General features: G+C 49.2%; 1 protein-coding gene across 9 annotated transcripts in view; it reads right to left on the bottom strand.

Moving 5' to 3' along the window:
• RNF220 (ring finger protein 220) overlaps positions 1–19,769 on the bottom strand; it is a 218,831-nt gene extending 199,062 nt beyond the window's left edge. For 3 of the 9 annotated variants that reach the window (XM_070609835.1, XM_070609834.1, XM_070609829.1), the window contains exons 1-2: positions 19,373–19,720; positions 12,203–12,944 (exon numbers count right to left, since the gene is read on the bottom strand). In XM_070609835.1, coding sequence (XP_070465936.1) covers positions 12,203–12,827 — 625 coding nt within the window. In that variant the 5' untranslated portion in view covers positions 12,828–12,944; positions 19,373–19,720. Of the gene's footprint in view, positions 1–12,202; positions 12,945–17,992; positions 18,221–18,604; positions 18,679–19,372 lie in introns of those variants that run through there. The other 6 variants (XM_070609838.1, XM_070609833.1, XM_070609832.1 and 3 more) reach the window with 4 other exon arrangements.
• Positions 19,770–21,857: the final 2,088 nt, after the last annotated feature.

Consider the following 21,857-nt stretch of genomic DNA (forward strand, 5'->3'; position numbering starts at 1 on the left):
CAGTATAACAGCAGTGAGAAGACAAGCTGGCCAGGGCCCAAGGAGCAAAGCGCGCACTGGCCTCCCTCACATCTGGCTAAGCACCGCGAAGCCCTCCGCTGGGCCACCTCATGATCACAACGTTGCACTGAGAAAGGGGCGGTCTGAGCATATCCAGTCAGCTGATCAGCAATAAGGGGAAAAAAGGGAAACAGCCTGAGGAGGAGCAAAGGCCAAGCCGGGAACTAGAGGCAGCTGGATAGATCCTCTCATGACAGGAGACTGAGAAGAAGGTATTGTCGTCAGCAGACCAAGGGTCTTCATGCTTACCGTTCCCGAGCTCCTCAGTGGAATCCCAGCCTCTTCCTCTCTACTCTCCTAGTCCTAACTCCCCCTCGTCCAAGGCCAAACTCCTCTGTAAAAGCTTCTCTCGAGACTCTCGCCCTAGGTGAGCGATTCACAAACTTTAAGGAGCATAGGAATCACCTACGTGCCAAATAGACCGATTTCCAGGCCACATTCCCTGTGATTCTGATTGGGAGGTCTGGTGTGGACCCTGGGGATCTGCATTATAAATAACATTCTCCACCCACCGCCAACCTGCCCTTCCTCCACCAACCACTACCACAAGCGAAAAACCCAGCCTTGGAAATTACTCCTTATCCTGAACTCTCCGAGCCCTTACTGTCTGTGACTTCGGCTTATCATTTCTTTTTCATACATACATCCTAACTACTCACCTTAACCACGGGCCCTCGAGAAGAGGAAGCATCGCCTCCTACTTCTTTGACTCTCCCGCAAACAGCACTGAACACAGCGCTCCACACACAGCTCAGGAAATGCTGTGGACGTAGAGCGATGATGACGATAAGAGGCCAGGGGAAGGAAAACCACAACAGAGATGGCAGAGTCCCGAGGCCCCAGCTGGAAGGAACTGTTTTTAGTACGCCTACGTGTGCCAGGCTGGAACAACGGTTTGCTTTGCCTTCTTTTTTTCCATCTTCAATAGTCTTGGCAATGTACGCCTAACCTCCCTCAAGAAAGTCAAGCTTGAGTAAGGCACCTCCCATAGGAAACTTTGCCAAGAAATCCTGCCAAGAATCCTGGGTGCTATGTGGCTTAGTTTAACAGCCCAGGAGCACTCTAGGTTCTGAGACCTATCAGGTCTCTGTGCAGGGCAAAGTATAGAGCTGAACATGAATTTTAGCACAAAGACCAGGGCCCTTGATCGACCTCACTAAACATCAGCAGGGTAACAGTCCTCCTTCACTCAACAAATATTTCCTGACTGTCTACTCTGTACCAAGCACGGTTCTGGGTGCTCATGGGTCTTAAGACATCCTATGTCATCAGAAAGTATTTTACAGTGACTTATCTTTAGAAAGTGACTTTAAAAGTAAGACCCTATGCGATGTTGGGGCTCAGAACCACATAAGCACCAAAAGGACATTCTCAAGAAAGCCTGGCTCTAGGGTGAAGTACTACACAGATCCATGGTCAGATCTCAGGCCCTGGCACAGAGAAATCTTATTCTTACTTTATCATGAGCAATCCGTGGCAGCTCTGGAGTTCTCTCTTCCACTCTCAGATGCTATGCTTTGTCCAGAAGAGCAAACTGCCACACCTAGCATGTTTGAATAAGTAACTCCTTGATTTTCAGATATCAGCTTAAAGGTCACTTGCCACAGAAAGCTATCCCTGACTCAGACAAACTTAGGTGCTCGTGCTTCTAATCCCACGCGTTTTATACTTCCCCTTTTATAGTACTTTTCACAACATCCTGCAATTGCTCCAGTAAGGCAGGGACTATAATCTGTCTTGCTCATTACTGTATCCCCAGGTACTCAGTAAATACCGGTTGATTGATTAAATGAATTAGTGAGTGCATCATACTCTCTGTCAAGATGGAAACTGAATCATGCCGCATTTACTCTGCCATAGTTTTACCCACAATGCCACTAATAAACACCTAGGATGGAGCAGTACTATTCCTTCTGCAGGACCAATATTTTATAGAGGTATAACTGAGGCTCACGGGATCACCCTAATACAGACTCCAGGAGGCACTTCCCATGATCAAAGATGGATACAACACTCCAAAGTCAATATAATGTCACCAAGAGCCTGAGCCTTATACCACCCATAAGCCGCCATGCCAGCTCTGTCATAGACTTGATGGAACAATCTCTTTCAAGTCAGTCAACTTCTCACAGACCCAGCTTTTTCGTGAAGAGGGTCTTAGGTCCTTCAGCAGCAGGTACTCCCTTTCAGTAAAGAAAAAATGACAATAAAAAGCTACCCACACCATGACGGGAGGCTGGAAGAAGACGGCAGCATGCGCAATGGGGCATCTCCGTGGTTAGGAAAGGGTTAAGCCCACACGTCTGTCTGGGATCTCTTACCCGTAAATCAGCCTTGACTGCTGCTCAGTCTGAATGAAGCCCCACCAGGTTGGCCTGTCAGGAAGGAAGCCCATGCGTCCAGACTTTTGTTGTTCTAAGGACCTTTTTTTTTTTTTTTAATTTTACTGCTCAGGAAGGAAGCCGAAGCCTAGGCCCTCACTGCAGTCCTGCTGATTACTTCTTACCTAGCAGGGGCTACTGCCCTTACCTCTCTCCACCTCTGAGACCCAACTCTTGCCTTTTCTAGAATTCCTTCGAAACTATGGCTTTGGCATTTGGGCCTAAATCCCAGACTTTCCTCCCTTCTTTAAAAACTGAAAATTAAACATGTTCAGCATTTCCCTTCCCACCTCCCATGCACCTTTATGTCCATACATGGAAAGGACTAGTGATAGGGAGAGAGGAGAAGTGGGTGCTCTATGACCTACAGAGACATTTTGTCCCCAACAGTGAGTGATCTGAACCCCTCCTCTCAAACGGAGCCATGAAGGAACTGCTAGGGACTGAGGTATCAGACAATTGGCCTCCAATGGCTGTTTCTGCTACACACATATGTGAACAGAAGACTCTTCAAATATGAGCTACCATATTCAAATGACAGACTTAAATCCAAAGTCCTCAGGCAGAGGGTCAGCCTTTCCCACTCCCATCCTCTTCCTCCCCACCACTCCCACTGACTGCAGAGTCATTCTCGAGCATTCCCAAGCCCCACGGGGGCTTTCTTCCTACAAAGAGAAAAACACTGAGTTTATTTGTGCGCTCAGGGTAATGGACAGCCCTCTTTCGCTCCTTGGAGAATGCCTGCACACTATGGAAGAGGCCCAGCCCCGCCCAGCCCTGCCCTCCCCTTCCCCTGCTAATCCCTCCCCAGCTGCCCCCCCAGCGCAGTCCTGCTGCTGTATTTCTCTCCTGACCTACAAGGCCCCTTCAAGCCCCTTCCTAAGCCTCCCCCAAGCAGAGACAATCCATCATGCTGTGGGACCGTGACACACACAGATGGGGGAAGCTTCACAGATGTCTCTCACATAGGCAAGAGGGGAAAAGTGCCGTGTAACTTAAAATCTAAGGACGTGCTGGAGACTCTGGGACTGTGAATTCTAATACTAGCCAAATACTATTACAGCAAATCTGATTATATAGAGCCCAAATCTCCACCACACACAAATTCTAATGGCCCCTTTATTTCACACAATATCTGATAATACAAAATCCCAGAATAAGAAAAGATGATGAGATTTGGATTCTCTGACCTGGGCCACTGCCCCGACATCTCACCCTAGTCAAGTCCCTTCCTGATCCAAAGACTCAGTTTCTTTAATTCTAATATTACCTTTCTTCTAAATAAAATGAAGGGGAGAAAAAGGTCAGAGGGACACCAGGGCTAACCCTTGTGGGAGGATAGAAATGGAGGGAGGTGAAGCAGCTGGCTATCATAGAAAAGGGCTCTGAGCCTTTCTCCTTCCCTCTGTCCACACTGCCATAAAGCCCGAGTGTACGAAAGGATCCTACATACACGCTAGCCGTTAATGACCCTGTGTTTGGCTACGTCAGTGCTTCTAACAATAAAGATTATGCCACTGGACTGTCCTTGAAATAGTAACAGCCATTATGAATTGAGCACTTAGTATGAGTTAGCAACTACTCCAAGCATTATCTGTGTATTTAATCTCATTCTGTCCTTCACAACAACCCTTTAAGATTGTATAATTCCCACTATACAGGTGAGAATACTGAGGCCCAGAGAGGTTAAGTCATTTGCCCAGGGTTACAAAGCAAGTAAGCTAAAGGGTCAGGATTTTACTCCAGAGGCTGAACTCATTAACTGCTATGTTATATTGCCCCCGACCTGTGATCTGAAACACCTTCAAGTTGAGACTCAAAGGGGAAAATGCAGCATTTATTCCTCTAACAGGTATTTATTATGCTAGGCCACTCTGACTCAGTTCAAATCAAACCCCAAAAAGCGAGGTCAAATGAGAGCAATATAGGATTAGCTGGCACCTTAATGGGAATCATATACCTGAAAATAAAGCGAAGGTCTCTCCAGGGCTGGCCCTTGTCCCCTCCCTACAGCTTTCTGACTGTCTGCTCCTCTAAGATGGATGCAAAGCCCTAAGTCTCAGCCTGCAAATGAATTTCAGTAGAAAAAGACAACCCTCGTCTGGTGAGTCACACTCAGGCTTACTGGGCTTGATTTCTCATGAGACTATACCAAAAGGTTCCTTCTTCACACACGCAGCTCTAGACGTTCCTAAAGCTCCGCGTCTGCTGCACAGAATGTACTGGACGCAGCACCATGTCTCCCTCCAAAAACACAACTTTCATTTCCTCTAGGTCATCTTCAATCAGACGCATTCCACAGAGAAAACCGACGGTCAAATGTCTGAAGTGCCAGATGGTTATATGTGTCTACAAAACCCCCACATCATTTGTGTGTCTCCAGCTTCAACCAGGATGTAGGTAAGAACTTTCTTTCTAAAATACACACCAAAAGCAGATCCGTATTTGTGGACTCCACGATAGCGGATGTAACGCTGTGGGAAAACATTTGGGAAGGGAATACATTCCAATCTTAGGTTTCTAGAGAGTTAGGAGAGAAGAGCAAATTTTAAATTATTTTTTAAGTTATGGAAGATTTTAGTACCCAAAATAATCAACAAAATAAGTCTATATTTGAGAAAGGTAATTGCACACGTCTTGAAAAACTCCCCACATACCTTTGTCATTATCAAACTTCAGGGCATCAGTAAATTCTTTCTTTCTTTCCTCAAACCTCTACCCTTTCATGATAGCACAGTCTCATAGATACTATCGAGCGCAATGCTGAAGGGCGGCAAATTGATGAAAACGTAGAGGAAAAATTAGATTATAATCACCACCATCAATGTATTCAATACTCAGCTAACATATACTGAACTCTTTGATGTGATTGGCACCAAAGGGAAAAAAAATTTTTTTTAACACTAAAACTAAAATGTGATTAAGATAATAAAAAAGTGTGATGCATTAGGTAAGCCTGGAAGGAGATGAACGACTCCTATTTACTCAGCATCCACCAGGTTTCCTCATTCATACCACAGCCTATCACTTCTCCAGGCCTAAACTCACAGTCCCAATTCAGGATCTTTTCCTGGAAAAGGCGTAAGAGACGAAGTAGGTGAGAGTTCCTTTGCGGAAAATTCTCTTCCTTGCCCCAAAGAAAGAGATATTTACAAATTCCCATCCTGTAGCACACACTTTGAGGTTACAAAGGATAAAAACACACTCTAGTGTTCAACCACAAATGCCACAATTTAAATGGTATTTTTTAAAAAAATTTAAGGCATTGTAGCTACTACATAGCAGTAAGTTATTCTTAAGTCTGTAGTTCATCTCTCTTTAAAGGGGTAAAAGGACACCGAGAAATGGTGTTAAACTGTTGGAAGAGAATACTCAAATCCAAAAATTATTGTTATTTTGGTGTCAAAATCGTGTAGATTTCACAATAAAATGTATCATCACTCCAAATCGCAAGTAATTATAGAGAGTACATTCCAACATGTGCTCTATCTATTGACCAGATGGATGTAATAAGAGTTAAAAATATGAAAAACCATTACAAAAATCTAACTCTATTAAAAGTATTGTCACACCAAATCCCGAGTATTTACAAAGACTACATTTCAACGTGTGCTATTTATCAACCAGATGGCTGTAGCTAATAAGGGTTAAAAATAAGAAAAACCAATATAAAAATATAATTCTATTTTTCAGTTTCCTCTTCCCTGCCTCATGAGGAAGGGGGGTGGGGAGGGAGAGAAACTTTTGTTATTTGGATACAATGTGTGTTTTTTGTTTTCAAACAAAAAAGGGCCACCAAATAATCAACCTGGGGCTGCTGACCGGAAGGCAGCCCCGGAAAACTTCCCGTGGGAAGAGTTCCAGAAATTGCCCGGACTTTAAGGAGCCCCGCTGTGCTGGCTGTGAGCCTCCGACCGTCAGAGGCGACCGCGACTCGCCTCGCCCGAATACCAGCCATCCTGCCGATTCGCGAACCTCCGGACTTGGGAAACGTTCCCCGGAACGTTTTGCAGATTTGAACTGCAAGACGGGGAAAACATTTCGAATCTACAGGAGAAACCTCGAAGTCTTCGGGCGCCCAGGGAAAACCGAGATCCAGATGCGTGTGGACACGCGTCCATCCCCCCTCATCAACGCGCCACTCCCTCCTCCCACTGCCGCCTCCCCCCAGCCTCGGACCCCACGCCCCCTCCCCGCGCAGGGGCCACCCCCGTACGCCCGCGCAGTGTTCCCCTCGCCTGCTCACTCCGCCACCCGCCCACCTGCACCTCCTGCCCGGTCCCCCATCACCCGACATCCGCGTGGGCGTGCCCCCTCCCCGGTCACGCTCCCTCCCTACCCCTCACTCGGTCCCCACACTCTCTCTGCGGCTCAGACGACGTACAGGAAACGGACTGAGGGCTCGGTTCTTAGTGCGACCTGGGGGCGCGGGCCGTGGAGGGCGGGGCGGGGCGGGGCGGGGTGGGGGACGAGGCCGGCGCTCGGGTCCCCGCGGCCGCACGGGGCTCCCCTGCCCAGGGACAGCGCCCGAGTTCTCCCGCCGCCTCCAAGTCCGGCCGAGCGACGGCGAGGTCACCAACATTTCTGAAACCAATTGAACGCCATCTCGGCGGCGGAGGCTGAGGGGTCCTTTTCAAGTGAGCCAACGGTGCCCACTCTGTGGTCCTTCCTCCCCCGGGCCGCCTCTCCGCGCCCCCTCCCCCAAACGATCAATTACCAGCCACCCTTCTGCCGGGAGCGGCGAGGGGCTGGCTGGCGGCCGCGAGGAAACGGCAGCCCGGATCACTTCTGCATGACAATTGATGGGAGGGAGGGCGCGAGGCGAGGAGGGAGGACGGCTGCGGTGTCCGTTTTCTCACCATGGTGATTAGGCATTCCGGCCGTGCGAGGAGGCAGCCGCCGACCAGAGCGGCGCGGCGTGGAGCGAGGACGGGGGAACAGAGCGGGAGCGGGAGCGAGCCCAGCCGCCGGGCGGGCGGGCGGGCGAGCGGCGCGCCGAGCCAAGCCAAGCCAGGCCAGATGGCTCTGCAGCCATCAGGGACTGCTCCCGTCCAGCCCGGCCCCACTTTAGCTGTGCAAACATTTCTTTATCCCAACAAGACAATTAAACCCAGCAACATGAAAAGGAGTCTCCAGGACTGTGTCAGGAGTGAACAACCAGAAACAACCACACACATCACAGGAGTTCTTGCCCCCACCCCCTACCCCCTGGAGGGGGAGGAGAAAAGGGACTCCGGGAGCACCCTGGGAGCAGCTGAGCGCGACAATCAGGCTAGGTCTGGGCAGTCAGTACAGAGGAAACCACCTGACCCATCTCGCTCTGGCGATTTGCTGACCCTTTCACACTGGTCATCTGCTCCAGCTACAATCCAAGAGTTCAGTCTGGTGACCTGGGAACTGCCCCAAACATTCTCCCCAGCAAGAGCAATTCTCCTTAAAACCTAGATTAGGGTCCCTGCCTGCCCCAGTCCCAGAGCCCTCCTAAAACCCGCCTCACCCCCATGATGTAGCTGGCCCTCCTCCTTCTGGGCTGCCCTGGGTCTACCTGGGCTCAGTTGATTCGATTCTTAGGACATAGGGTCTGCAATGATACATTCCTTTAGAAAGACACATCTCAAATTACAAAATACCATCTCCTACTCAGGGCTTTGGGGACCCAGAATGACTTTTCAAACATATCAAAGATGAGAGCAAAATAGAACATTCAGGAGCTGCTGTGAGCAACCTGGCTTCCTGCCTACCTGTGAATCTGCCCGACCACAGGGAAGGGCCAAGGAAAGAGGGCCACTTACGGTCAGTGCCCAGTGCCCACCCCTGAAGGGAGCCAGAAGGCAGGGTCAGTCATCACTCCACGCAGGCTGTTGTGGTCCCTTTCAGCCCTGGGGTGAGCATGCATACTAGCCAACTCCAATTTGGGCTGAGAGGCCGGCCAAAGACTGTGTCACCCAGGCGGGAATCTAGGAACAGGGGTGGCCCTCAGAGAACAAGCAGGAAATGCAGGAGATCAGAGCCAGAGTGCTAAGGGGGTAATAAATGTATAGATTCTAGCACAAGGCAGCAGACAATACTTATCTTCCCTTTTGTTGTAAAGTTTCCTTAATGAGGAGATGTTTATTTTAAAAGCCCTGGGAAACATATCTGTAGACACTTCATCTGTAAGACACGTGGACTATTCGTAATTGGTCCATAAATTTTAGCATCATTTCCCTGGACAAGGAGCCTTGGAAATGGGTTCAGGGGGTGACAATAAACAGGAGTTACCTCAGTCCCCTTCCTGGGGAATTATGCATCCTCCACGAACAGCTTCTCACAAAATACTTCTCCCCTTTTCCAGGGCAAATAAGTCAGTCCTGTCGAGTAAAGGCTTCTTTTTTTCCATAGAGCCCAACACCTACCTTAGGGATCACCTGTGATGCCAGGTAGATGAACAGGCGAGCAAGCCGGACTCATCTACTAGGAGAGAGAAGACTTTACCCAAGTAGCTACATTTCTTTCTACAAAAATGCATATTTAATCACAAATCTGCTATCAGTACCCAGATTTAAGGAAAGAACATGTGTGCATTATACCATGTCTGCAGGCCCTGCTTTCAAATGCTCTCAGATGTGGACATATCTGCATATGGATGCAGTGTGTGAGCAGGGGGTGGCTGCGACAGTAAAAACTGTCAGTGTTTCCATTGTAAAACTGATTTTTCATTGACCTAAAACTCAGTCATAAAACTTCTACACTAAGGGACACACACACACACACACACACCCACTCACCCGCCCCTACTGCAAACAAAACCCTAAAGCTAAATGCTTATTTAAGAGTTTTACTGTTGAACGTAATTAAAACATTTTTTTACATTTTATGACAAATTTATTTTATGTATATGAAGAGGACTGAAAAATGAGTCAATGCCATTAGAAATTAACTCTACATTTTAAGAATTAAAAAATTAAAATATACATGGTTAATTTTGGCAATCTGGGCAGAAGCCTCTGAATGCTGCTACTCTGCTCTTTTGAACACTCTCTATCCTCTCTCTTCTTGCCTCCCCACCCCCCTCGCTGCCCCATCTACCCCTCAAGCTCTCCCATTGGAAGCAGTCCTGTATACTGTCACTCGATTATCTGAGAAATATTACTTATTTCAAAACGGTTCTGTAGGGAGGACCTGAAAGGCATCTAGTGGGAATAATCAGGCCTTCTAACGGCCCTTAAATATGTATTTACATAAAACAGACCATAAATATCCCGACACACGTCGGCATATGACAGGAGCCAAGAAAGCTGCAGCGGACTTGGTCACAGTGCCTCCTCAACCTTTCCCTACAGGAAAATGTTTCTTGTGCCTTCCAAAAACTCAAAATCACAAGCACAAATGCTCCCCAGCACCACCCTGTGAAGGCTGCTGCCCCACCTAAGGAAGGGAAAGAGAAAGGAGCACAGATCCAGGGTTATCACAGGCTAACCGGCTCCTCTTCACTTTGCACCTTTGTTTCTTGTTAAAGATTAGTCACAAACGCAACTCTAGATAATAACGTGGGTGTACAAACATCCGACACTCACAAACCCGCCTTTAGGTTTAATGTTTGCGTAAGAGAAAAAAGAGACAACAAAGTACTCTCTAAAGGGAGGATATTTTAAGCAAATAAAAGAGGAGAAGGCTCCAATTTATGTAACACTACAATTTCAAATAAAGAAGTTTCCCCACCCTTCTGATCAGAATCTCATTAATTTCAAGGTCAGAATTCCATTTCACTTTGGGAGACAGACTCATTTAATTTTTCTCCACCCAGGCATATTCCTGTGTGAGGGATCCATCTCCATAGGGGATGGCACCACCACACAATGCAACCCAGGCAAACAGAAGAGTTATGGCTTTGACACTCGGAGGGGAATGGAGATCCCCATCTATGGGTTCTGACTTGACTAACAAGCTTACTCCTGCTCTGCGGGTCTGAGACAGGTTTGGGCTAAAAAGATAGGAAAATGGAGACAAGCTGGATTTGTTAGGAGAGAAGAAAGGAATCTTGATCTCCAGATGTTACTTTGCTGCATATTAGTTTTGAGAGGATTTCATTTTCAACTTGTATTTGGAGACAAAAAGGAACAGAATCTGTCACACCCTAACCTAGGGCTGTTTTAGCCAGAGGTCAGATTACAGCTAGCCTTGATCACTTGCATACTGACAAATGAAAACTAAACTAAACTAAAATAAAACAGAGCAACACAATGCCAATCCATGTTCTGCAGGTATATCCAAAAAGCAGGATCATAACACATACACACGCGCACACACACACACACGCGCGCGGGCGCGTGCGCACATGCGCGTGTCAGCTGTACAAAAAAGGAGAAGGTGGCAAAGCCAAGTGAGAGAGCCCACACGGGCAGCTGTGCTGTCACAGAGCCGCCTTACTCCCTTAAGTGGGGAGGTCTCCAGCTTACAGACGCTGACATAAAAGACACACTCACAACATATTTCAAAACCAAAGAGCGATGGATTTACAAGGCAGGTTGATTTTATGATGACTTTTATTGAAAAGGTACGCTGGGTTTAGGCAGATGCCTTTTAGCGCAGGAAAGTTAACACAGTGCCTAATTCAAGGAGACAGCCTAAGGAAGCAGTGCCGACAGGGGAGAGAGCTGCAATGTCTCTATTACTCTCCTCGGCATCATAAAGAGAAGAGAAAAAATGGCATTCGTGTTGGTGGTTATAGAGAGGACGGGAGCACAAAAAATAGAGAAGAGGGGAAAGCAAACCTCGGATGTAGTTTTCTTAAGAAAATAAAATGAAGCAAATCTTAGAACAAAGGGTTGGGTGGAAAAACACCCTCAGTTCATAAATTCTCACCAGGCTTGAAGAAAACTGCTCTGTCTACCCACAGCCCAAAAGCTTCAAAACACAATTATTTTCTGATTATATCAGAGGAGAAGATTGCAGAGTTCAGCACTCCTAATCCACAAGTTCCACATAAAGGTTTAGTTCCAACTCTTAGTGAGTCTAGCCAGGGCCCAACAAGGCACTTGGAGAACATGAGAAAGCTGTTCCATAAGCAGAAATTAATAATAGTTGTGAACATCAAATATGGAGCAGTCACACGGGTCAAGCATGTCTAGTCCTAAAAGTGAGCCTCAGGATAGGGATCCAGCAAACCTGTGAAATCCCAAGAGAAGTCGGCTCTCTAGCCTTGCGATCGCAAGGAAAACACAGCTGTTTGAAATGCTTTATGGTGATTGACGACACCTTTGTCCTTCTCTGAAAAATAGCCTGATGTGGACAAGGGCTGAGAGTTGTGAAAATAAAATCGTATGGAGTCAGCTGGATGGGATACAATGGAAAAGCTAAAAAATAATACGGAGATCAGAGAAACGTAATGGGGAGAGCACAGAGAGGAGGGATGGAGGAGTTCTTTCAGGCCCCCCAAATTCCCTGGGAACCTACGCTGTCTAACGAAATGACGTTCATGCCACTACACATGTGGCACCCCCTTCACTCCAGAGTCCCCAGAGAATAAGCCAATCATGCCCTGGAGAGAGGCGGTGCAGAGGCCAACTTGCCGCTGGCTACCCTCAGAAAAACATTTCCTACCAAAACTATCAATGCTCATTGACAAGAGACAAGTAAATGTTAGCACTCCACAGCTATCGAACGGGAAGTAGTTGGCCCTTCCCATTACCAGGAGCGTGAAAAATGCCACCGACCTGTTGAACACTACTGTAAGGCAGGGCTCACTGCGGGCTGGGGAGGGCTCGCACCGAAGTACTTACATCTGTCATTCCGATCCTCTGGGCTCGATGAGGCTTCCCGATCCGAAATGAGGCCAGAGACAGCAAAAATCTTCTTCCCAGTGTCGTCAACCTTAAGTGAACCGGGGGAGCTAGATGGCAGCTGTGTCCCAAAGTCATATTCCTTGCCATCTGCATCTGAGAAGCGCAAGTGGGGAGACTCGGTGTCATGGCAGTTCTTAAGTCGCTTGGCCGGCGTGAAGGCTGACTGATAACTCTCTCGGTCCTCAGTGGAAGCAAAGGGACGGAAAGCCCCCACTCCACTGTGATTCAGCATACTGATTGGGGTGCAATCTAGATTTGGGGGAGCAAACTGAGGGTGGAGGTGTAGTAAAGAAGGGGGAAAATCACGATTGGCAAAAGTGCCTGGCACCCCACCTTGCCGATGGTACATAGAGGCAAAGGTATAGGAACCGTTGGTGAAGGGAATATGCACATCCTTGTCTACTGAGACAGGTACACCAAAGGGTCGTGGCTGCTGACAAGGGATGGAAGCATCACGGCTGGCCTCAGCCGTGGACGCCAGGACCATCAGCGCTGGGGATGCCAGGGGGTTGGGGAGGTAGGACGAGTTCTCCATCTTGAAGGCTGCCCGGTGTAAGTCCATTGGAGTCTCTTTCTATGGCCGGCGTCACACAAGAAGCAGTCTTCCCTGGGAGGGAGGCCAAGCGGCACCTGGGATCAGGGCAGGGAATATTACTGGGGAATCATCCCCTTCTAAGACCTGTGGAAACAGCAGAGAGAAAAAAAGAGGGAGGAGGAAGGTCAGGAGGAGGAAAAAAAGGGAAACCCCAAGTGATCGAAACACCATCCTTCTGGCTTACAGATGCTCGAGCAAGAGACACCACAGGCTTTAGGAGCCAGTGGGCAGCAGCCTCAGACCATTTTCATTCAGGAAAATCAATAGACAACTTACTGTGATGTACGCGTAGCTGACTTTGGTCCCTACACGTTCCGGGTGAAATGCGCTTGAGCCCAGCAAAGGAAAAAAATCATAAAACCTCCAAATACAATATTCCCTGAGCAAATGAGCTTTGGAAAGCCAAGTCACCCAGTAGATTAGGTGGGGTCTCTATTTTAAAGGGCTTCCACCTGCACAGACCACTCATGGCAGGCCTGATGTTCAAACAGAGACCAGGTTCTACCTATGTGACCCCCCCCACTTACGCATCCTTTCTTCATCTCCCCTAACAACGCCCTGATACTGACAAATCCCTAAATCAAGCACATCTAGACCACGAACATCTGTACATGTTAGTTGGTACAAACTCTACGTGTGGATAAATCACACACATTGACACATACATAAACACATATCTTCACGTATCATCTAAGACCGTTTCCAGAAAGAAGTGCTATGCGAAGAAACAACGGCAGCATTCTTTTTGATACACACTCCTCTCGAATCACGCAGGCTCTCTCTTTTTCTGAGAAGGAACAAAACCTTCATCAATAAAATGCCTGGCGTCTCTGACAATATTTAAAAACATAATGGGTGCCTTTGGCATATGTTCTCTACAAGCGTCTGTCTTCCAGGGGCAGCAAAGAACGGATTGGTAATTTTAGTTACTAATGTACTGGCTCTTAAGTAGATTTGTAAACAGCCTCGAATTTGCCATTAACATTTAGAGCAAAATGTTAACAAAATTTCTGACTTATTTTGCTCTGCTTATTGGCCTGGTCAGAGTTGATGTCCCATAAAGGCCCCGGCAACAAATTGGAGCTCGGAGACACTTCTTTCAATTTCCCTTTTAAATTTAGGTTGTACGTTTTCATAGCCACTGATTCCGTTCCCAAATTTATTTTGAATGGGGGTGGGGGAGGGTGGGAGAAGGACTATATATCAAGTCGGGATAATATAAGATGAATACTAGGACTTATTAGCTTCAAAAATATACACTAAAGAGAAACCTAGTGAAACTCAAAGTGTAACCAAAAATCACCATATGCTACAAATTTTATCCTTCAAATTGAGAGTCATGTCTCAAATAAAATTTACCCCCTCCCTTAAAAAAACCCACCTAGATAATGGGGTTTCTTTGGTATTCCCTCAAATAGAGAACTTTAAACTGTAGATGAATCCTCCCGGCTTAATGCAGCGCAAAGAGAGTATTTCCTTCTTCCATCCTGTAGCAGACGTGTCAATGACTATTATTAATTGGGAAGATGAGTGCACACCATCAGACTGTTTCCTCATTTGGCATCTTTCCTTATAGACATCATTGCTAAATTACCAGATTATGTATCTCACATTAACGGATTTTTCTCTCTTCCAAATTTTAAATAACTTTCCTGTCAAGTTAGAGCAGTGCAGGGGGTGATCTGCCAAGGACAGCCAGTTAGCCTGACAAGTCTGGGAATCCTGTTCTTGGCTGTTTCCAAATCAGATTAATGGTCACACAACATGGACGCTCTGAAAGTGGCTCCAAGCCTGTTCCAAGGGGTCGAAGCAGCTCTTCGCAACAGAAATAACTATCTACTTGTCTATCAACAAGCAATATTATATGAAATGAGCTGGAGAAAAGACCAAACATAATACACTGGGGGTCAGGAGAGGAATGTTTTCCCCCCCAAAATAATCATCACCCAGAGGATTCGCTTTCTACTTTTACTTCCTGGATCACCTCATTATGTTAAATGAGTTTCATAAATTAGTAATCTGGCGACAGCACCGGACACTCCAACAGAACACGGTGAATCACTCAAACCTGGTTATTCATTTGAAACTTCATTACACTGAAAATAAATCACAATATTTTTCCACGCCGCATCTCTTTTACTCTACTGTGTGGGCGGGCGTTGGTCTCTGTGGGGGACGGGGGGTGCTTTCTTCTTTTCCCTTTTCTTCCTTACCCCTCCTCACATTAACAACCTGTATAGATGAGGCTTCAGCAGACCACGGTCATTATGAAAATCTATAGTTAATACACTCCCAATGTCAAAATGTCATGGGTTTAAACACAGAACCCAAAATAAGAAAACTAACTGACCCTCTTAATTAAAAAAATATGGATTGTAAGATAATCAGGTTGATGGAGCATTTGGGTGAGTGTAAAGAACCGGGCAAAGAGAAAGTAACTAACTGTTACTTTTCTGCCTCTATGCTGATTTTTTTTAATTTAGCACTTCGTGCAAATCCAGATTAAAATAACTCCAGTTATTGATCCGAGCAGTGGAATTGACATTAATTTTAGTTCACTTCTCACTTTGCAAAGGGATCAATAGGAAGTAATAACAGCTGACATCCCCGCTGAAAGGAGGAGAAAGAAGGGCTGAAGACAGAAATCGAAAAGCAACCAAATAAATCATCAGCTACTTTTCCACGGCATCAGACAAACTCCAAACAGATTGCAAAAAGTCTTTGTTGAATTAACTAAACAAGGAGGAGGGATCAATCCACGAAACTAAATAAATTGTCTGGCAGGCAGTGAGGTTGGAAGGAGGGACCAACAAATATTGAGTTTTTAAAATTTCAAATCCTTGACGGGATGGGTTTGGGTCAGGTCTGTACGTGTGGGAGAGTTTGTTTGTTAAATCACACAGCCGACCCTGGTTTAAAGTGATTACAAAACGCCAGCTAACTGAATAATTAGTGAGATTACTAATTGCATGGTTAAACATGCCAGAACCAAGACAAATGAAACGAAGAAGCTGGCGTTTGGAACGTGAAAATGTCTGAGGCTGGGCTGATGCGCAGCGCTCCGCGCTCTACGGCGCGAACTAGCCACTTTCGCATTGAAAAACCGAAAGCCAGACAGAAAGTCCCAGAGAGTGGGCAGTCTCCCACCCCAGCCTCTGACCATCCCTGCCCGGGGTCTGGGCTTCCTGACCCGCGCCGGGATCCGCGTAGAAGGAAGCGACGCTGCTGCTAATGCTGCCGGGAGCCAAACCCACTTGCAAATGACGGCCACAAAGAAAGCTGCAAAGCCTCTTCCCCGGAGCCCGAGCTCTGAACGCCCACCAAACTACGACTCTGCTGGCAATTAAAACGCACACACAACACTCCTCCGCTTATTACAACAGGTGACATTTTTGTGGTCTTTGAACCGTTTCCAAAAGCCAGGAATTAAAATAATAGAACAAATTAAACGGTATTTTTCCTTTGCATAAATAAACTTTTAAAAAATTAACAGGCAACTTAAAAAGCAAAGAACAATGGGAAATGGGGCCAGGGGAGTAGGGGGCTGTGAAGAATTCAGGAAAGAATTTTTTTTTTCTTAAGTTCACAGACTTCTTCGCTTGAAGAGAATTCCCGCATACCAAATGCCCAGGGGGTGTTTGGAAAGACCGCTCTAACAGAAATTTTACCACCATATGCAAGAGCTCAGGAAGCTTAAGGCTAACACGGTTCCAGGGCTGGGGCCAACGCCTGCGGTTCAGACGTGGCCGGGGATCGGTCCCAGATTTGGACCCCGATCCAGGCCGGGCTTGGCTAACGGGTGCGAATCCGAGACAGCCCGGCCTGTCCGAGTGCGGGGCTGCGGGGCCGCCGGCTCAGCGAGCGGGTGCAGAATGCAGCCGGTAAGAGTCTTAACCGGGAAAAGCCAACTCTTTTCGGGAAAACGGAGGCGGAAGAGGTGAAGGCGAAACCTACATAAACTGGGGGCCAACGCAGAGCCGAGCCCACCACTCCCTGGCCTGACCTCTCCCTCCAGGTCTCGGTTGCCTTTGCACAAAGAATACTTTAGGTCCGACAACCTCCTCACCAAACAATCTGCTTGTAACTTTGGGGAACGAGGGCGCCGGGCGGGGAGGAACGGACAAGCGCGAGGGGCCCTGGTCCGCAGCTGGTCAGGGCCCGCGGGGCAGGGGCTTGGAGGAGGCTGCCTTCGATCAAAGTCCAAGGACCTCGTGCCCCTGCACAGCCCCGCCCCGCGGGTCAGCCAGGTCCGGTCGCCGCGCGCCACCGCTTCGGCGGGCAGCCACCGGGCTCCTGGATTCCGGATCTCCTGCACAGGCGGGCCGGCGCCGGGCAGCCAGGCCCTCCCCGATCCGAGACTGCGGGCCTGGGGTGCCGGAGGGAGGGTTCTGCCTCTCGCGCCGCCGGCGCCTGGCCGCCGCACACGACGCAGCTCGCAGAACAGGTGTGTGTCCCTGCTCCCGGCCCGCCCCAACCCCGTCGGTCGCCAGCCGCACGGCGCCGCCCTGTCCTCGGCCTTCCCCCACCTCGTCCCGGAGCGCAGCGAGCGAACTCACGCCACTTTTGCCGGCTTTCCGCGGGCCAGAAGGGATGGGAACGGAAGACGCCCGCGTCGCTCTTCCTCGACGCTCTTTCTGCCTTTCCCCCCTCGGCTCCTTTTCCATTTGCGGGAAGGACCCCCGGGATGGGCAGAGGAGGAGGCCAGGCACCCCTGCCCGCTTGCTCCCTACAGTCTGACCCGCCGCGGCCTCACTGCCCGCCCTTTTTTCTCTTTATTTTCTCTCTCCCTCCCCTTTGCCCCTTAAGCCGAGTCTGGAGCGGAGGCGAGAGGCTAGACGTGGCTGGTTGGCATCGCGGGCAGAGAGCGCCCGAGTCCTCCCTCTCAGCTGCCCCCGGGGCAGGGAGGCGGCGCAGGCCGGAGACCCCGGGCAGCCCGGCCCGGCCAGGCAGGGCTGAGCTCCACGCGGAGCGCCCCCGCCCCATGCACCCACGCGGTGCCACGCGCGCCCGGCTCGGGCCCGGCCCTGGCCCTCCGCTGGAGCCGCCCGCGGCCCGGGCCCGAGAAAGCAGCGCGTTCTTAACGGGAAGCCAGAACGCTTCCTCTGCCTGCAGGCAGCCCGAGCCCCCGCTACCTCAGGGCTCCCGCGCGCCCTCGCCGGCCGGGGTCCACCCGGGCCTCGAGCTCTTGGAGGGGTTCCTGGAGCAGAGGACGGCCCCGGGCATCCCCTCGGATGGCCTCACCACCGTGGGCGGCCTCGCCCTGGGGGCCACACGGAAGCTCTCCGCCCAAGTTTGTTGTGCCCTGGAAGAAAAGGCTTTCCCTAACAAAGCACAAAGGCGAAACGCCCAGGCCGAGCCCTGAAAAGCCGGGGGTTGGGGAGGGGGGCGGCCGGAGGCTCGGGAGCGCGGCAGCGGGGCCGGGCTCCGGGCGGAGAAGGTCGCTCGGCCCAGGCTGATGAGCGCGGCGCCGGCGGCCGCCGGACTCCAGCGACCGGCGTGCTCGCTGAAAAGTTTTGTTCTCAAGTCAGAGGAAGAGAAATTGTTACTCAGTTTAACGCAGGTCTAAGATAAAAACAAAACTACAAAAAGAGCGACTCGCCGCTGTCTCCACGGTGGTCCTCCCACCCGGCTCCATAGAAGCCGCTGGGAGAGAGAGTCCCGACCCCGAAAATCCCGGGAGACCCCCCGCGGGTCGGGCTGCTCTAAGACCAGGCGGGTCCCGCCGCGCGGAGCGGGGAGTTTACCGGTTGCATTTCGATCGGTCCACCTCTGGGCCAGCACCTGCCTGCTTCCTGCCCGCTGCGGCTCCCCCCACCCCACCCCCACCTCCCTCCACGCCCTTCACACCCGCCCCGGCTGGGCAAAAGTGAGCCGAGCACCCTGGGGCCCAAGGCTCCCAGCCTCGCCTCGGGTGCCCCACTGGGCCGGTTGTGTGTTGTGTGGGGGCGGTCGGGGTCCTTTCTCATTCGGATCGCCCCTTCCCCATCCCGCCCGCCGCCTCGGGCTCCCCACGGAGTACCACCGGTCCCGGCCCCGCCGGAAATCACCGCGGGATGCACAGGGGAGCCCGGCCAGAGGGCATTCTCGCCATCGACCCAAACAAAGTGAGAATGGGGCTTATTAAAAGATGGAGAAAAGAAGTCGGGCTCTCTTCCCTGACTTGTCCCCTCACCCTCCCTACTCGTCCAATTCCCGCGTCTGGTCCCTCCCCCTCGCACCCCCCCCCCCAAATAAAACACATTAACGAAAACTCAAGACGGAAAGTTTGAGTGAGGCAGCGCACGGCGTGCGCAGGGCACCGATGCGGGAAGACACCGTCGCGAAGATCTAAGACGCGCCAGTCCAGGTCCCAGCCCCTGCCCCTGTCGGGGGGGGGGGGGGGGAAGCCGCCCGAATCCCTAGGAAACGGACCCGGAAAGTTAGCCAGGTTCCTGAGCAACCCGGCCACCCTCGCACCCAGCCCTCTTGTGTACGCACACACATCCACACCCCTTTCTGGTCACCATACTTGCCGTGGAAATTCCTGGGGAGAATGGTCGCACTTTTCAGGACACGGAGGGAAGAAGGCGGTGAGTGTGGTGCATGAAAAGTCCCGGGTGCGCAGAGCCGGCGGAGGCAGCGGCGGCGGCGGCGGCGGCAGCAGCAGCAGCGGGCGGCTGGCCCCGGGTTTGTGCTCGCGAGCTGCCTGGGATTGCATGTACAGATCAAGAGACTCGGTTGGTGTGAGAGAAGGAGCAGTGCTGCCTCTCAGCGCTGGCTCTAATCAGTGAATGAGCCTCCACTCTCCCTGGGACTCGAAGACACACACACACACACACACACACACGCTCGCGCACGCACACACACGCACACATTCTCTCACACTCACACACATACAGGCACTCTGAGCACTGAATACATTAGGGCACTAAGGGACTCTGGGAAATGGAGTCCACACCCAGGGCACTCCTGGAGAACAGACCTGCTGGCCCTCACCAAAGAGCTCGAAGTCTTGGGGTCGAGAGACGTTGTGAAAACTGAAGAGACCTCTGGCTTTTGTTCACATCCCTCTCTCCAAAGATCTCAGTGAATGGTTGGGTGTCCTTCTTCTTTCTTTCAACTAAAAGTGACCAAGAGTAAATGGGAAATCTTTAAGACGGACCCCTCCTGCGGCTAAATGGCCCCCAAATCCTGGCTCCCTCGTAAATTCTGCCTTCTTCCAGAAAAATCTTACCTACTGCTTTGCTCCTGGAATGCTTCTCAGGGTCTCTGCCCACAGTAATAAGATAATAAATGAATATAAATAAAACTGTAACTTTTAGAGGGAATGGAGAGGGCCTACCTTAGCACTCAAATTTCAGAATAAAAAATTTTATTGGCATTTATATTTGCAGCTATTTCTTTTCAAATCGTTAAATATATCGTCCTTGGGGCCAGCGCGGTCGTGAAGTGGTTAAGTGCACACATTCTGCTTCAGTGGCCCAGGGTTCAGCTGTTCGGATCCCAGGTGCGGACACGGCACCGCTTGGCAAGCCATGCTGTGGTAGGGGTCCCAAATATAAAGTAGAGGAAGATGGGCACGGATGTTAGCTCAGGGCTGATCTTCCTCAAAAAAAAAAAGAGCCGATAAATATATTGTCCTATAATTCACCATGTACAGAAAGATAAATAGGGGAAATGGATGGAGACCTCACATTCCCTGAGTGCCTTCTAGGAGCTTGGTTTCTGGACTAAATGCCTTTACATAATCTCGTTTAATCCCTAGATTAATTCTGGAGATAATATTATCACTATTTTATATATAGAAGAGGAAACTGAGGCCGAAAGGCTTTTGTAATTTGCCCATAAGAACATGGTTAACAAGTCTAGGACAGCAGGTAGTCCTAGGTCTGAAAGCAAAGCCCAACCAAAATCTAAAAATCGAATCCTGGTTTAAGAAATCATTCTTTTGTTTTGTGGCTCTATTTCTGAAACCACAGATTTCTCATCTGGAAAAAAAAAGGGGTAAGGGGTGGCGGGGGAGGGGAAGTACACACGGATAGTCCACCCTGCAAAGGACCACATGGGATCAGAAACTGTGACCTAAAAACACAGAGCCCTCAAAGTCTCATTCTTGCTATAACTTCATGATCCTTTTTACTTAAATTTTACATTAAGGTAGCATCTAAATATTATGTATGTTTAGGTGTACACTTATTGTTTGTATTTAAAATTTTTAGCTAGCAACTCTTGAAGTAAACAGTTGATTTGATCAACCTAGAGGTCTATGTTTATGACTGTTTCTGTCTCTGTAATTCGTGGGATTTGGGTTGTTTATTTATGAACTTCTAAGTCTTTATCCATCTTTAGTCATTCATTCACACAGCAACATTTATTCTATTAGGCACTATTCTTCCGTGCTGGATTTTAAGCTTCATGAAGGCAAGAACCAAGTTTGTTTTACGCAGCATTATTCCTCAGCATCTAGCAGCCTCATTCTCTTAGATGAATGAATAAATGAAGATATCAAAGTAAAATGAACATGCAAAACTTCTGCCCCCAAAGAGCTCACCATCTAGTAGAGGAAACTAGAGTTAGAACACAATTTGACGGCTGCTGTAATTAGGGTGACCATGTATGGAATTTATTGGTCTGAGACAAGTTTCATAGTGAAAAGGAACACGATTAATAATCACACTGAGATGGCAGGCATGAACAGGAACCATCCTGAGCCAAGCAGGTTGAATGGTTACTCCAGCTACATAAGGTGTTTCGTTCGTTTATTTAACAAGCATTTATTGAGAACTCTCTGTGTGGTGTGTTGAAGGAACTACAAGCCACTTGATTTTCCTGGAAATTGAAGTATGAGGTATTGAGTAGCAAGACATAGGAGAAGATGGGCAGATCACAAAAGGCTATGTATACAAGCTAAGGAAAGTGGCTTTATCGCATAGATGAAGAGAAACCCCTAGAGGGTTTTTCAGGGGTGTGACATGATCAGATTTCTGCTTTAGAAAGAGCACCACTAACTGGGTGAGC

The sequence above is a fragment of the Equus przewalskii genome, chromosome 2, assembly GCF_037783145.1.
Source record: "Equus przewalskii isolate Varuska chromosome 2, EquPr2, whole genome shotgun sequence".
NCBI classification, from domain to species: Eukaryota; Metazoa; Chordata; class Mammalia; order Perissodactyla; family Equidae; genus Equus; species Equus przewalskii.